Source organism: Mus caroli, chromosome 15 (genome assembly GCF_900094665.2).
Source record: "Mus caroli chromosome 15, CAROLI_EIJ_v1.1, whole genome shotgun sequence".
Classification (NCBI taxonomy): domain Eukaryota; kingdom Metazoa; phylum Chordata; class Mammalia; order Rodentia; family Muridae; genus Mus; species Mus caroli.
In genome coordinates this window covers 76,096,830-76,112,723 of record NC_034584.1, presented here as the reverse complement: position 1 = coordinate 76,112,723, position 15,894 = coordinate 76,096,830, and the positions used below count along the sequence as shown (strand labels likewise).

The 15,894-nt window shown below is 47.2% G+C and overlaps 1 protein-coding gene across 3 annotated transcripts in view; it reads right to left on the bottom strand.

The window, feature by feature from the left end:
- Mei1 (meiotic double-stranded break formation protein 1) overlaps positions 1-15,894 on the bottom strand; it is a 59,676-nt gene that overhangs the window by 20,391 nt on the left and 23,391 nt on the right. For all 3 annotated transcript variants that reach the window (XM_021183647.1, XM_029469936.1, XM_021183648.1), the window contains 8 exons: positions 14,432-14,523; positions 13,074-13,215; positions 11,855-11,966; positions 10,061-10,121; positions 7,771-7,868; positions 4,735-4,903; positions 4,273-4,420; positions 2,317-2,592 (listed from right to left, as the gene is read on the bottom strand). In XM_021183647.1, coding sequence (XP_021039306.1) covers positions 2,317-2,592; positions 4,273-4,420; positions 4,735-4,903; positions 7,771-7,868; positions 10,061-10,121; positions 11,855-11,966; positions 13,074-13,215; positions 14,432-14,523 — 1,098 coding nt within the window. The remainder of the gene's footprint in view (positions 1-2,316; positions 2,593-4,272; positions 4,421-4,734; positions 4,904-7,770; positions 7,869-10,060; positions 10,122-11,854; positions 11,967-13,073; positions 13,216-14,431; positions 14,524-15,894) is intronic.

Below are 15,894 nucleotides of genomic sequence, written 5' to 3'. Positions count from 1 at the left end.
AAAATCTAGAAAATGTCAAAGATAGATGTGACGGCATAAGCCTAAAATTCTAGAACTCAGAAAAATTGAGACGGAGAGGCTCTAAGTTTAAGGTCAGCCTGGGTTACATCAATACTGTGATCCTGTCTCAAACAACAATAACATATAATTAACGTGTGTGTGTGTGTGTGTTCATCCAACTCCTCCACTTTGAGGAGTGTGAGGCTGACATCTAAGGTAGAAATGAATTACTCGGGGTCACGAGAGGAAGGGTCAAGTCCATTTCTCTGTTGTCATTCACTGGTCCGTCCCTGCCCCACTGGCACACAATGCCTTCTCAGAAACCTGTGAATTTGGAAGGTCCAAAAGGAAAGGGGCTGCATGGTTTTTGCCAGCCACAGTAAATGCTGCGTGCTGGTATGCACTCATCCTTCGGGTTAGTGAGAAGGAGTTGGGCGGACCCACGGCCCACTGCGTTTTCAACTGTCCAAAGCTGTCCGGACTCAGAACAGAGCATCTGTGACATCCTTGCTTTTCACAGCTAAACATCCTACTTGAAAGACCACCCGTTGATAAGAGTGGCAATTAACAGCTTTGTTTTCAGCTGCTAATTACCCATATCAAAACCAGAAATTGGTCCCAGCACATATTTTTAGACTCTTTTCCCTCCTGTGGCTAAAAGCTGGAAAGCAATGGTGGGAATTATCTGTGTGAACAGAAAACAAAGTTGTTCTTGCTGTTCTTTTCACCACTGATGTTTCTGAATCTAATTTAGTCAAGCTCAGTAGCCATGGCCTCTGGTCCTGGCCATGATCCGATTACCTTGGGCAATTCTATTAGCATCTTCAATGTGAATTATCTGGTTCAGAGCCACCAATGATTACAAGTGATCACCTGTATGCTCCGTGCATTTAATATTCCTGCACACCACCTCCCACCTCTCTTGCTCTCCATTTTACCTGAAACACAGGTAAACCTCCATTTCCCATCTCTAAACAACATGCAGCCCCGAAAGTAGCTCCTTCCTACTGAGCTCTGGGCAAAGGAAAGTTAAGACTCCTGGGCCCTGATGCAACCACCTCCAACAAGAAACAATGAGTGGGGCCGAACACACTCAAAGAACAATGAGTGGGGCTGAACACACTCAAAGGCAGGGTCTGAGCCAGTAGGGTAAGATGGAGCACCCCATCACGTCCTGAGGATGTGAAATCTAAGGTTTTAATCTTCGGAGATTCACTTTCTTACTTGCCTGCTTCTTTGAAACTGGTGGTCTAGGGCAGTTTCCCACCTGCCCTAGTGGAAAGTGAGGTGGCAGTCTCTACCTGAACAAGGTCCAAACTGTGAAGGGAACTGAAGAATGAGACAACAAGCTCCATCTTTTAAAGATTAATTGGAGATTTATATGTTTACTGATTTACAAACTCCCATGCATTCCAAGCACACACTCTACCACTGACCCACACCTCCATTCCAAAGAGCTCTATGTTAGAGCGCCTACGTGCTAACTACATGGTTGGCAGTATAAGACTGAGCTTAGAGTGTCGGGAATGGAGCGTGGACCAGAGCCCACAGGTAGACAGCGACCAGAGCTGAGACAGATGAACCAACCCTAGCCTTGTATAGAGCTTTGCAGAATATCATCCTTCAAGACCTGGCTGCGGGCGGGGAAATCAATAAGAGACTGAGGAGAAACATCAAGAGAAGGATGAAAACCAAGAGACGGCATTCTTTAAACCAAGGGTGTGTCACAAAAATGAAAGTGGGCAGCCATCAATATCAACAGAGCACTTAAGAGGAGAACGGGTGACTCCTTGTCAGTGGTAATTAGGCACAGGGACATTTTGGTTATCATGATGGTGACGTTTAAGGAACTTCAGGGTCTGAGGCCAAAGGGTGGATGAATTAGTGAGACGGAGGCGAAAAGTTTGAAGTACCCAATTAGACCTAAGAGTTGGACTGTGCAAAGGAGGGTAATTAAAATATAGCACGCAGGAGGCAGGATTCATGAGCCCATAGGTAAAGATAAAAGACGTAGAGCAGCTTGGCAATAGTTAGCAGGGCCTACACTCACAAAAACAAACAAACAAACAAGCCACTCTCTCTTAAAACCCAGGCTGTCCTAAACTCACTAGATAGTACAGGATAACCCTAACTTCTGTTTCTCCAGCCTTCAGTTTCCAAGTGCTGGGATACTGGTATGCATCACCATGCTCAGTTTATGCAAACTGGGATGAGGCCGCGGGCTTCCCGCATGCCAGGCAAGCACTCTAACAACTGAGTTACATCTCCCAAGACCTAGCTAGCACTGTAAGTGTGGGAATGAGTGAGAACACCTACCAGCAAAATGAGTAGGATGCTGGGCGTGCTCCTGAGCACACGGAACAGGGCTGCGAGGTTGGCGGGAAAGACTGTATGCCCAGGAGAGGAGTCATCATCTAGGTTCTCGTAGCCGCTCTCTTCCCAAGAGAACCAAAGCTCCAAGACACGGTGCCCGAACCTGCTCATCAACCCTGGATAGGCCAGGAAGAACCTGAGCAGGAGCGGGTGGTGAGTGTAGACCCCGCGCAGGTCTGGGATGCCCTCTAGGAACTTTCTGATTGCACTGATCACGGCCTGGAGGAGAGCAACAGAGAGCAACTAGACATGCTTTGAAGAGGACCTGAGACCCAACGGCATAGCCAGTAACTGAGGTGAATGTACAGATGTCTCAGCATCCCAGGACAGCATGCTGCTCATCAGAATGGCCTGGGTGAGGAAACCCCACAATGCCTCCCTTTCAGTAGTAGCTCGGAGTGCATCTGCTCCCTGTGTGATATTCAGTGATGTCTGGAGGCATTGCTTATTACCGTGACTGGAGGAAATGCTATTAGCATCTACTGTGTTGAGTGGGAGCACATTACTAGATGCCCTTCAAGGCATGGCAAAAATCCCCATGGGGGTATGGGGACGACGACAGTGCAGGATAAAAGCAGTGCTGGGGCTGAAGAACAACACCCTATCATGCATGACACCTGTCAATGTTTCTGTCTCCTACCTTAGACTGCTTGGGGGCAGGTACACTAGCAGAGGGCCTGGCTCAGAAGGGAGAAGGCAGATGTGTGTGGAATTGTTTACCAAACCCTAAATACCTACTCCTTTCCCATAGAAAATTGACGCATCATTCAGATTCCTCGGTTCATTTTGACAGTGAAGATTAACAAAATGATTGGTTGATTGGGAAATGCCCAGATTAGTAAGGCACGCCCAAGTGTTTGTGTGAGGGCATTTCAAGCGAGGAAGACCTGCCCATGAATGTGTCACCATTCTATAGGGTGGGGGTTAGCTGGAATAAAAAGGGGAAAAGAAAAAATTTAAAGTTTGTGGTTTAGTGGGGCATGATGGCACATGCCTCTAATCCCAGCAGAGGCAGGCAGATCTCTGAGTTCCAGGCCAGCCTAGTGTACAGAGTGAGCTCCAGGACAGCCAGGGCTACACAGAGAGGCCCTGTCTCAAGAAAGAGAAAAGAAAAGAAAGAAGGGGGTTGGGTGGGGGAGGACTGTGAAATGTAATTCTGCAGTAAATCTTAGACTTGGGGAAACTAGCTACGTAGAACACTATTAAGTTTAAAAAATGTGATGGCTCGGGTTGTAGCTCTGTGGCAGACTGTGTAGCATATTAGAGTAGCATGTTAAATCCCCAGCACTCAAAGAAGGAGTGAAATTAGATAACTGACTTAAGGACTGAGTAATATTCTAATACCTCTAGACTTTGAGACAGAGCCTCACCCAGATTGGCCCAGAGCTTACTATGTAATCCAAGCTGGGCAAAAATCTTCCTGTCCTGTCAAACACTGTAACTACACACATAGGCCACCACACCCAACTCAGAAGGCCGTTATTTTGGGAAAATATATATTGAAGCATTTAAGGAAAAAAAAAGAGCATATCAAATTATTTTCAAATGTTTCGGAAAGATAGTATTGGGAAAGGAGAAATTCTTTCTTTCTTTCTTTCTTTCTTTCTTTCTTTCTTTCTTTCTGTCTTTCTTTCTTTCTTTCTGTCTTTCTTTCTTTCTGTCTTTCTTTCTTTCTGTCTTTCTGTCTTTCTTTCTGTCTTTCTGTCTTTCTTTCTTTCTTTCTTTCTTTCTTTCTTTCTTTCTTTCTTTCTTTCTTTCTTTTTCTTTCTTTCTGAAGAGACCTTTGCAATCCAGCCTTGCTAACTGAGAAGCCACTGGTACTCTTCCCAGCATGTCTTTCTCCGCTGTCTCAGGCAGTTGGAGAAGCCCCGAATCAACCCCATGCCCTTTGGCTCCTACCTCAGCCAGTGCACTGTCCTTGTCCCCACACACTGCCAGCAGATACATGGAGGCTTTGCAGACCACTGGTGGTGGGCACTCACCCTGGTCCTGCAGAGACAAAAGGAAGCTCTGCACGGCCACAAAGAGCTCCGCCTCAGGGACAAACCTGTTGAGCAAGGAGAGCCTGGGTGAGAAGGGCGAGCTGCCAGGCCAGCGGGGCAGCGAGGCCAGCGGAGCCTTCTATTCTGCCTGCTCCCATCCTCCCTCAACTCAGTGTCCTTCCCCTGCATGCCCACAGCCTGACAACACCACGCACAAGCAGTAGTGTGCTGTATAGACGTTCAAAGCATCGCCATGCTTGTCTAATAGAAGAGCAATCGGATGCACATGCACAGATGGACGTGTCTGCATAACACAAACAGATATCCATTTCATGGAACCAGGACTCCGTGGCACCAGCTGCCAGCTCTGGGTACTGACCTGTCGTCGTGGATGTGAGCCAGGTAGAAGAGGAGGAGGATGCAGTACTGTCTCTGGCGCGTGGCCGCCTCCACATACTGCCGATCTGACAGGAAGGCAAGGCTTTCTGGGGTCCTGCTCCTTATGTGGGGCAGTCCATGCTGTAGGAACTCAGACACGGCAGAGAGTTCTGGGAGGGAGCAGGGAGGGAAAGGCCACAAAGAGAACACAGGAAAGCAGGCAATGACACTGGAGAACCACTGCGTGTAGATGCTACACAGGGCACCGAGGGTAGCACAGGGGGAATTGGAGGTTCTTCTGCCCTTAGCAGCTTTCAGCCTGTCAGAAGAGCCTGAACTTAACTTATGGAAGGACACAGACAGCATTAGTTCATTCATTCACTCATTTGCTCACTCATTCATTCACTCCTCTGATAGATATTCACTGTATGACCTCATTAGATCAGACTGTGAAACCTACTGGAGACCCTGAAGGAATAGCTAGATAGGACAATCTCAGGACAGAGGGTCAGTGCCTTGTTCCAGCGTGGAAAGAATAACTCATGTATGCATGGTGGAGAGGGAGAACTTAAAGGGCAGAGAGTTATAGAGGAGAAGCAGAAAGCAGGCAGGGAAGGGAGAGAGCCAAACCCAGGGGATGGGAAGCAGGGTATTTGGAGGCCCAGAGCTGTAGGAGGACACATTTCTGTTTGGTATGAACAGATGTGGAGCATCAGGAACTGTAAGTCCATACGGATAATTCACAGCTGGGCTGCAGAAGACACTGAACGCTGCTTAAAGGACTTCGATATCAGTAGAGTGGATAAGCACGTTAGCAGGGTGTAGTGGCACAATCCATATCCCCTGCTGCATACTGGCACTCAGGAGGCTGAGGTAGAAGGCTAGACAGTTCAAGGACAGCCTGGGCTACATAGTGAGATCCTGCCTCAAAAAATAAAAATCAAGGGGCTCAGGGGTTAAAAGCACTGGCTGCTCTTCCAGAGGTCATGAGTTCAATTCCCAGCAATCACATGGTGGCTCACAACCATCTATAATTGGATCCAATGCCCTCTTCACATAAAATAAATAAATAAATCTTTAAAAAAAATAAAAATGAAAACAAAACAGCAAAACCCACTTGTATTTCCTCCTGGGAGCGGAGGTCCTAGTTTCTTATGGAACCTGTTTTACAAAGAAGGATCTTAGAGGAATAGAGAACAAAAGGACAGAGCTCTTCAACTTTTTGGAAAATTTACACTAGCCTTCTTTTCCACATGAACCAAAGACCACTACTACACAGACTGACATCCGAGGACCACAGCTGAAGAGCAGGGGAGTTAAGATGCTGACGCTTCCCAGACAGATAGGTCAGTCGTGGGTGGAGACAAGCTGAAGAATGGGAGACTGGAAGCAAGTGCCCAGGCTGAAAGCTACTGAAAGACCCTGTCCTGTTGAGGCCAAGTCCTAAACACATGGAGGGAATCCCCCCAGGCAGTGTGGTAGCTCAGCCCCGTCAGGAATTCTAATTTCATTTTTTAAAAATTATTTATTTTATGCACAGGAGTACACTGTAGTTGTCTTTAGACACAGGAGAAGAGGGCATCCGATCCCAGTACGGATGGTTGTGAGCCACCATGTGGTTGCTGGGAATTGAACTCAGGGCCTCTGGGAGAGCAGTCAGTGCTCTTAACCACTGAGCCATCCCTCCAGTCCAGGAATTCTAATTTCAATTCAACTCCTTTTTTACCGACATGCTCCGTAATGAAAATGAGCATAACGGGACGAGTATCCTTGACTCTCACACACCCCTCCCCTGTGAGACACACAGGAAAGAAGATAACAGCCATGAGTACACAAGTCGGTCTACCTCTCTTCCTGGTGCTTTGAGATCTGACAAGCACCCAGCGCCCAAGGGAACAGGTGAGAGGGGTTTCCTTTTGTTCTGACAAATGAGAGAATTGTCAGAGGCCATGGTGATGTGGTTGCCAAGAGTTTGGGGCCACCACAGCACAGACACGGTGGCCTTCTCTCTGAAAGTTACACCTGACCAGCAAGTTGCTGGGAAACGTGCAGCCGAGACTGGCTACTGTAATAAAAGAATGGACCCAGGTCATACAGGAAGTAATGGGAATGCTTGGCTGGACTCCTGTCTGTATCTGAGAAAGAGAGTGGATGGGAGAGATAGGGGAGTAAGGGATGACACAGAATCTTCATCGTGGCAAATGGAAAAAAAATACACTTACCACCAAGTCTAACTCACAAAGAGGATAATATTTGAGCAAGTGCATAAAACATTGGTTGTCTTATGTTATACCAAGTGTGAAGTCTACAATAGGGAAATTTCATAGGAAACAGCACTGCGACCATTGCTTTATCTGCCTCTGCCTCCCAGACACAGGGAGAAGCTCAACAAAAGAGAAACCATCTCGCATGGGACCTGCACCCCCAGATCTTCCTGCCCAGGTTCTACATGGCTCTCCTTTGGCCCCCTATCTGGCCCAGCCTCCTCCTCTCTTCTCTCCTTCTCTATCCCTTTGTCGGCTTCTATTTCTTTCATAGTCCTACCCAGGTCTGGCATTGCATCTATTGTACAATGCCTGCCTTTCTCACTGGAGGAGAAAAGGGCTTGGTCTCCCCAGCTCTTCCACCAGCTCCGGGAATACAGTCTGGCACACAATGGATGTACAAGAACTATTTCCTAAATGAATGAACAAAGAAATGGAATAGACTACTCTACTGGAGAGATGCTGAGTTCTGGGCTACATGTGGACCAGCAAAGCATTAGTGTGCAGATGGTGCAGAGGAAACACTTGGGCAAGAGGACATAGACCAGATAAGCTTCTGCATCCTCGACCATCAAGAGTCTGATCGCCCAGGGGCCCTGGATCCCATCCTTTTCTATGCTATTGTTCCATCTCCCTTGGAATCTTCCTAGAAGTCCATCAGTGTAGTGTAAGACAAGAGGTCTCCCTGCACTGACTCGTCAGAGCCAGCCATCTAGGCGTCCAGACGGGAAACTGTCATGGGACTCGGGAGGGGTCGGACCACTCCATCTTACCTTCTTGGGAAAGTGGTTCTGTCTTCTCTGGAGCTGAGAGGAGATTGAGGCACATGTAGTAGAGGAAACTGGAGCACACCTGATTTAGGGACGAGTGACTTAGAGGGAGAAGTGAGAACAAAAAGAGAGAGCATTACTGCTTTGGCTCTGACAGCATTAACCCCACCACACACCCACACCCTCTTTTGGCTTCCCTGGGCACTGCACACACATACACAGAAAAGTAGGCATACACACAAACATAAAATAAAAATAAAAATAAAATTTAAATATCATTTAAAAGTAAATATGTAACCAGCTGCCACACTTGCAAGAGGCACTTGGCTCAGATGGGAATCACTAATAATGTCCTCAAAAAATAAAATAAGGAAGGCCATGAAAACGTACAAGCAAAAATAAAGTAGTTCAAATATACATGCCACCAGGTGGCATGTATCTGCAATTTCAGCATTTGGGAGGCTGAGGCAGGAGGATTGCCATGAAGTCCAGCCTGGGGTAGAGCACTTATGAAAAAGAACAAGAAAGAAAAAAAAGAAGGAGGGGGAGGAAAAGGAACGGGAAAAAGGAAGAGGAGGAAGAAGGGAGAAAAAAGGAGGAGGAAGAAAAAGAGAGAAAAGAAGAGGCAGAGGAAGAAAGGGAGAGAAAGAAGTTGGAGAGGAGGAAGAGGGGGAAAAGGGGGAGGAAGAAGAGGAGGGAGTGGAAGATGAAGAAGAGGAAGAAGAGGAAGAGGAGGTGGAAGAGAAAGAGGAGGAAAAGGAAGAACAAGAGGAAAAGAGGAAGAAGAAGAAGGAGAGGAAGAGGAAGATGAGGAGGAGGAAGGAGGAAGAGAATAAGAAATTTAATTGCGGTTTGACCTTGAACCATGATAGATTGCTGAATACTCTCTTGAATGTGGGTATCTGTTCAAAGCTATGGAAGGGAAGCCACATGCGGTACTGGTAGTTTATCTACTCTGGACAGCTACAAAGACAGGAAGGTACAGAAGGGTGCTCTAGAAAACTAGTAGGACCAGACACTGAAACAGGGGCATCCACTATAAACAAAAGTTGATCTTGTGATACTGCTGGGCTGGCAAAGACTCTTGAGTTGATAAACATTGTATCCTCTCACCTCCCAGGGCCTCAGTTTCTCCATTTAAATAAGGTTATACAATGGAGTCCCAATAGCCTGTGATGTCTAGCTTCCTTTCTTCCTTCCTTCCTTCCTTCCTTCCTTCCTTTCTTTTTTTAAAGATTTATTTCTTTACTTTATTTATATGAGTACACTGTAGCTGTCTTGAGACACACCAGAAGAGGGCAACAGATACCATTACAGATGGTTGTGAGCCACCATGTAGTTGCTGGGAATTGAACTCAGGACCTCGGGGAAAGCAGTCAGTGCTCTTAAGCGCTGAGCCATCTCTCCAGCCCCAATGTTTAGCTTTCATTTTTGTTTGTTTGTTTGTTTGTTTGTTTCAAGACAGGGTTTCTCTGTATAGCCCTGGCTGCCCTGGAACTCACTTTGTAGACCAGGCTGGCTTCGAACTCAGAAATCCACCTGCCTCTGCCTCCCAAGTGCTGGGATTAAAGGCGTGCACCACCACTGCCCTGCTAGCTTTCATTATTTACTTGACACAACCTACACTCTCCTAGAAAGAGATTCTCGGAGCAAGATGGTCTATATCGGGTTGGCCTTTGGGCATATCTTCCAAGGTTGCACTAATTAAGATATAGGAAGACTCAGTCCACTGTAGGTGGCACCATTCCTAGGCAGGGGGTCCTGAACTATATACGAATAAAGAAAGCAGCTGGGTGGTGGTGCATGCTTTTAATCCCAACCCTTGGAAGGCAGAGGCAGCAGATCTCTGTGAAATTCAAGGCCAGCCTGATGTACAGAGGAAGTTCCAGGACTGTCAGAGCTGGACCTACACAGAGAAACTCTGTCTTGAACCCCACCACCACCATCCCAAAAAAAGAAAGAAGGAAGCAGACAGCACAACGTGACTAGCTGTTTTTCTCCCCAGGCTGTTTTTGTCAGGGTGTTTTATCACAGCCACAGAGACAATGCTAGGACAGGGCCCTCCCACCTTTGCTGTGACAGTTGTCGGCTTACATGTCGCCTTTGCGCGGCAGATGAAACTAAACTTACAGAAGCACCTCCAGCTCGTGTGTCAGCATTGCCCAGCAATGCTGACACTGTTTTCCAATATACCAGGGTCCCATGACTAAAACACCAACCAGACACTTGTACTTACTAGGTCAAAATTTTTTCTGGCCCCTTGCTGTTCGGTTCTGCCAGGGGCCATACATACCTCTGGCCACCGCAGAATCTGGCCTTCAGCTCCAGGGTCAGTCGTATGAATGATGAATCAGCTAGGTGAAGTGGGAAGAAAGCAGGCTTGTCACAGAACTTCCGGTTACTGGTGTCAGAGAACTGCTTTTGCTGTCATGGAGCCAGGATCTAGTAGCAGTTAACTTAGGAGACCAACTGTCTGTACCTCATGGGTTGGGAATAAGTACATCTAACAGATACGTGCCTCAGGGTAAGAGTGGGATGACTGTTCATCTCCTATCTCTCGATTATGTTCTGCTATAACCTGGTACATTCTACAGGCACCAGGAAGGACAGTGCTGCTTCCAGTCTTTGGCTCATCTTTGTAGAAAATAATCCAGTTTTAGACTTGGAAAGAATAGCAGTAGTTATTGCTTGATCTCCAGCTCTGTAAATTGTCCATGTGAAGGAGATTGGATCTAAGACCAGAGACTTGACAACAGCTTCCGTTTTAGCCACTGACCATGGTCCAGGCTGCTCTAGTGCAAGCCTTCTCCCAGTCTCCACTCTAAGACTGGGGTTTTGCTCCCAGCACCCACATCAAGGGGCTCACATTTGCCTCTAACTCCAGCTCCAGAGAATCCACGCCCTCTTCTGGACTCTGCCTGCAATAATGAACACATATCGTGCACATACATGCACATTTACATGCACGCACACACACACACATAAAACCCAAAGCTAAAACGAAACCTTTAAAAGAGAAAGAAGACTCTAACATTTGCAGTATTGGAAACGGGGCATTCCACTCGAAAGCTTTGGGCAAGCTGCTTCACCTTTCTGATATCCAATTCACGCATCACCTCAGCGAGGATTATGTGTAATCCCTATAAATTTTTAACCAATCAATATATTCAAAGCATATCACAGTGTCTCATGTAAGAACTTAGATTATTAAGTTTATTAAAGACTGGAGAAGGAAAAAAAAGTCAGAAGCCAGGCAGTCAATGACAAGGCTCAGGGATAAAGACACTTGTTACCAAGCCTGACCACCTGAGTTCTATCCTCAGGACCCACAGAGTGAAAGGAAAGAGATGCAAGTTGTTCTTTGATATACATGCTCGCACACGCGTGCACACTCATACACACACACACACACACATTAGATAGATGATAGATGATAGATTGATAGGTCAATACTTAGATGGATGGATGGATAGATAGATAGATAGATAGATAGATAGATAGATAGATAGATAGATAGATAGATGGATGGATGGATAGATGGATGAAATAGGAAGGAACCTCAGAGGACCACTAAATAGTAACTTCTACATACAGTATGACTGCTCCCTTAGAAGGCTCTTGGAAGTATGTTAAGACCTTTTCCACTATCGAGTGGTAGTGGTGCATGCTTTTAATTCCAGCACTTGGGAGGCAGAGGCAGGCAGATCCCTGTGAGTCCGAGGCCAGCCTGCTCTACAGAGTGAGTTGCAGGACAGCCAGGGCTACACAGAGAAACCCTGTCTCAAAGAAAAAAGGAAAGGAGGGAGGGATGAGGGTAGGGAAGGAGAGGAAGGAAGGAAGGAAGGAAGGAAGGGACTGCATTGCTGCATTGCAAATATTTAACTGGAGCCTCCTGGATTTCTAGACAACACTGAAAGTATCAATGAATTGGAAACTGGCTTTAATAGCATTGACTGCCCCATGGCCTCCCTCCCACTCAACACTGACAGAGAAAAGGATATACAGTCTGACAGACAACTCCTCAGCACTCTCAGCAGCTGCTCACAGAGCTCACCCCCCCTGCAGACACCAATGACCTGCCACCTACCAAGCTTCCTAGAGAACTTCACCTTCATGTGGGGAACGATGACAAAGAGGCTGTGTAGAATGGAGAGGAAAACCTCCATCAGGTTTGGATGCGTGGCCTCCTCCGAGTACCTCTGAAAATACCACAAGTGAGGGAATACAAAGGCCTGAGGCTCTGAGGAAGAAAAGGCATCTTCAGAAGCGGCCATCGAATACAAGTGCAGATGTGATCGCTTTCATCCGACTGACACGAGAAAAGCTAGGCAATGTGAACTCACAAGCCTGCACCTAAGGACTGCTTCTGTCGTTAGCTGGAGAGCCAGATACTTTACCTCCCCTGCCTCTGCTCTATCCTCTCCCCACAAATAAAAACAGGAACACCTACCGCCTAGGAACGGAGACGAGTTAGAATGTCCAAATGTGCTTTCTAAGCCACAATCCAGGGTGACATTCTCTCACTACAGTAACAACTGTAACAGTAATATAGAATTCAACTGACTTCACTTTGTTTTCAAGACAGGGTTTGTCTATGTAGTCCAGCCTGTCCTGGAACTCACTGTGTATACAAGGCTGGTCTTGAACTCAGAGATCCACCTGCCTCTGCCTCACCTGCTGGGACCAAAGGTGTGTGCCACCATACCCAATACATACTTGCGTTCTAACAGTAGGAAAAAAAATATCATTTAAAAATTACAGAGTGGGCTGGAGAGATGGCTCAGCGGTTAGGAACTCTGGCTGCTCTTCCAGAGGTCCTGAGTTCAATTCCCAGAAACCACATGGTGGCTCACAACCATCTGTAGTAGGATCTGACGCCCTCTTATGGTGTGTCTGAAGACAGCTACAGTGTACTCATATATATATGTGTGTGTGTGTGTGTATAAAAAATTCTTTTTTAAAAAAATTAAAGAGTATAGTTTAATAACTGACTCTTGCTTTGTATGTGTAAAGCCTGGGACAGGGGAGAGACATTAGGGGGACTCTGGTACCAACCTCCCAGGTAGGAAGGATAAAGTTACACTGGGACTGTAAGACAGGCTCCACATTAAAAGCAATCATCACCTGCACGTTATTTTGTTGTTACTGGTGCCATCTTTCTCCCCAGATCAATGGATTAGTTTTAGAATGAGATCTATTTTATTTTTACAGCCAAAGTAAAGGTGGCTGCAAGAGTAACATTGCTGGGGTCCTGGGGGCCAGCTGAGTAGTCCCCAGGGTTAGCGTTCCTGTGGAAAAGAACCTACCATCACCATCGGGATGCACTGGGAGTCACAGGCACTGAGAAGAAACTCTGAGAAGGCCTCCAAGGTGTCTTCCTTCTCTGCACTGGGAGCTGTGAAGGGGTTCTCCTGGGCGGAAGGCTCGCCCTGGAATTCCACAGCCAGCCTGAGAAATCAGTATGCGTGCTTACTAACCTGACCCGCGTGCACCCCAAGAGAGGATGTGCCCCGTTAGACTGCGCTCCGAATTCACGGAAAGTATTCCTACCCTTAGATGGGGGGCAATTTTAGGAGTCCTCACTGAGCTGGGCAGTGGCGGCACATGCCTTTAATCCCAAGCAGGGAAGCAGAGGCAGGTGAACTTTTGAGTTCAAAGCCAGCCTGGTCTAGAGAGTGAGCTCCAGGACAGCAGAGCTACACAGCCCTCCGAGTCTCTACTGCTCCATCACACGTGACTCTTCTGTACCCTATGTGCATCCCCCGAGCATCCCATGCTATGTGCTACCACATCTCTACCTTTCCCCATGCTGTTCTCTTTGCCTATAACGCACCTTCCTCGGATTCTACACAACTCAGAGAATTCACATATACACTCAAGAGTACCCCTTCCCTCAGAGACTGTCAGCCCTTCGTGGGTAGGAGTCATTCTTCCTGTCCCCTCTCACTAGTGCTACAGCAGACATGACATATGTCTGTTTATATGCCAGGAAGTGTACTACAAGCCTTTAATCCCAGCAGTTGGGAGGCAGAAGAAGACAGATCTGTGTGAGTTCGAGGCCAGCCTGGCCTACAATGAGTTCCAGGACAGCCAGAGGTACACAGAGAAACCCTGTCTCGAAAAACCAAACAAATCCAAACCCACATCTGTTTATGTGAACTGTGTTCAGAGAAGAGTGGTAGCGTTAGGCTAGACTCGGAGATGAACAAACATGGGTATGGCATGACTTCATGGGGGCTGGAGACATGGCTCCATCAGTGGTTAAGAACACTGGCTTGCTCCTCTACAGGACCCCGGTTCCATTTCCCAGCACCCACACGGTGACTGTCGACCTTCTGTAACTCCAGTTCCAGGGGATCTGATACCCTCTCTTAGCATCCATGGACAATGCATATACACGGTGCACATGCATACATTCAAGAAAAAACACCCACACACATAAAATAAAAGTACATTAGCAAAGGCATCGCCAGGATGCTTATGGGGAACCGAGGACCATCCAACCGCTAGCCACCCACACTCAACCTTCCTCCACACTCCTACCCCAGTCCTAGTCCCTTCACAATTCTGGAGAGCAACAGAAGCCAAGTGTTTGTTGCTTTGCTCTTTGCCCCAGCCCCACCATCTCCTGCTCTCCGGCCTCAGGCTGCAGAGGGGCCCTCACCTGCAGGCGTTTCTAAAGCCTTCCAGAGTGCTCAGGAGGAAATTCCCCTTTCTCAGAGTGGCCTTCTCTGAGTTTCTACTGCAAGCGTGGCCCTGGGGTGAGGAGAGAAGAGCCTATGAGTCACACAGCCAGCCAGCCCAGGCCTGGATGCTGCAGACTTCCACCCTCACTGCCGACCCCCGTTCCCATATGCCTGACTTTCCAAGGGAGCGTGGGTATATATATCATCACAAGTCTGAGTAGCTCATTTAAAAATAGCAGAGGGGATACGCTTAACCCCATGCCCTTAAGAACCTCAGGAAGGGCTCTTGGTCTATCATATACAGAAGGCTGTCACCGGCAGGTGGGTGATAGCTAGTAGCTGTGACATCCAATGCCATAGCTCCATAACACAAGACAATCCTCATGCCAGCATGTATGAGAAATGCAATCCTGAGACGCATAACACCCACGCTGAGACTATCTTTCCTGACCACTAAAAGCCAACCATTACAACATAATACACACTAGTCAGATTCTTTCTGAGATCCTAAAGCAGCCAGTCTTAGACGATGTTGTGAGAATGTTTACCACACCTGCTGAGTAGGGCTAGGAACACGGCTTGGTGTGGAATATTTACCTTTTACTCACTAAGCTCTGGGTTTGATTCCCAACAGCACAAAAACTAACAAACAAATAAACAAAAACATAAGAAAGTTGTGATTAACCAAGCTCCGATACTAAAGTTGAGTCATTTTTTGAGACATGTAGCTGAGGCCAGCTTCAAACTCTTCAACCTCCTACCCCAGTGGCCTAGATATGAGGACTGTAGGTATAAACCTTGCTTGCTAAGGTACTTTGAAATTTTTGTCTTTAAAGAAAATTGTTTAACCCTTGTCATTTGGGACGAGGGACTGGGTGCATGTTTTACATGTCAAAGCAGACCTGGCCTCCAGGTTCTTCCAGCATCCCTCAGTACCTGCCTGAAACCCTGAACTTTCCAGCCCAGGCAATGGGCTGCCCTTCCCTCAGAGGTTCTCCCTACATAATTACGGCTCTCCTCCTTCTCCTCCTCCTCCTCCACTCCTCCTTCTCCTTCTCTCCGTCTCCTCCCTCTCCCTCTCTGTCTCCTCTCTCTCCTCCCTCTCCCTCTCTCTCTCCCCCCCCTCTCTCTTTCTCTCTCCTCTTTCCCCTCCTCTCTCTTCCCATGGTGACTTCCCTGACCTCCTTCCCTGTGGCCACTGAACTTCCCGAGGGCAGCTTCCCAATTAACCTGCATTTAATAATTTTATTTCACTGTGGAGAAATAACACCTGAGGAATCAGTTTTTTCATCCATCAAAATGGAGATCGTTGCCCTTAAGCCTGTAAACTGGCACAGAAGATAAGGTGACATACAAATTGCTTTTCTAAGAACAAACTGGAGAGCTGGAGACATAGCTCAATGGTAAATTGCTTGCTTAGCATAAGCAAGGCCCCAGGTTC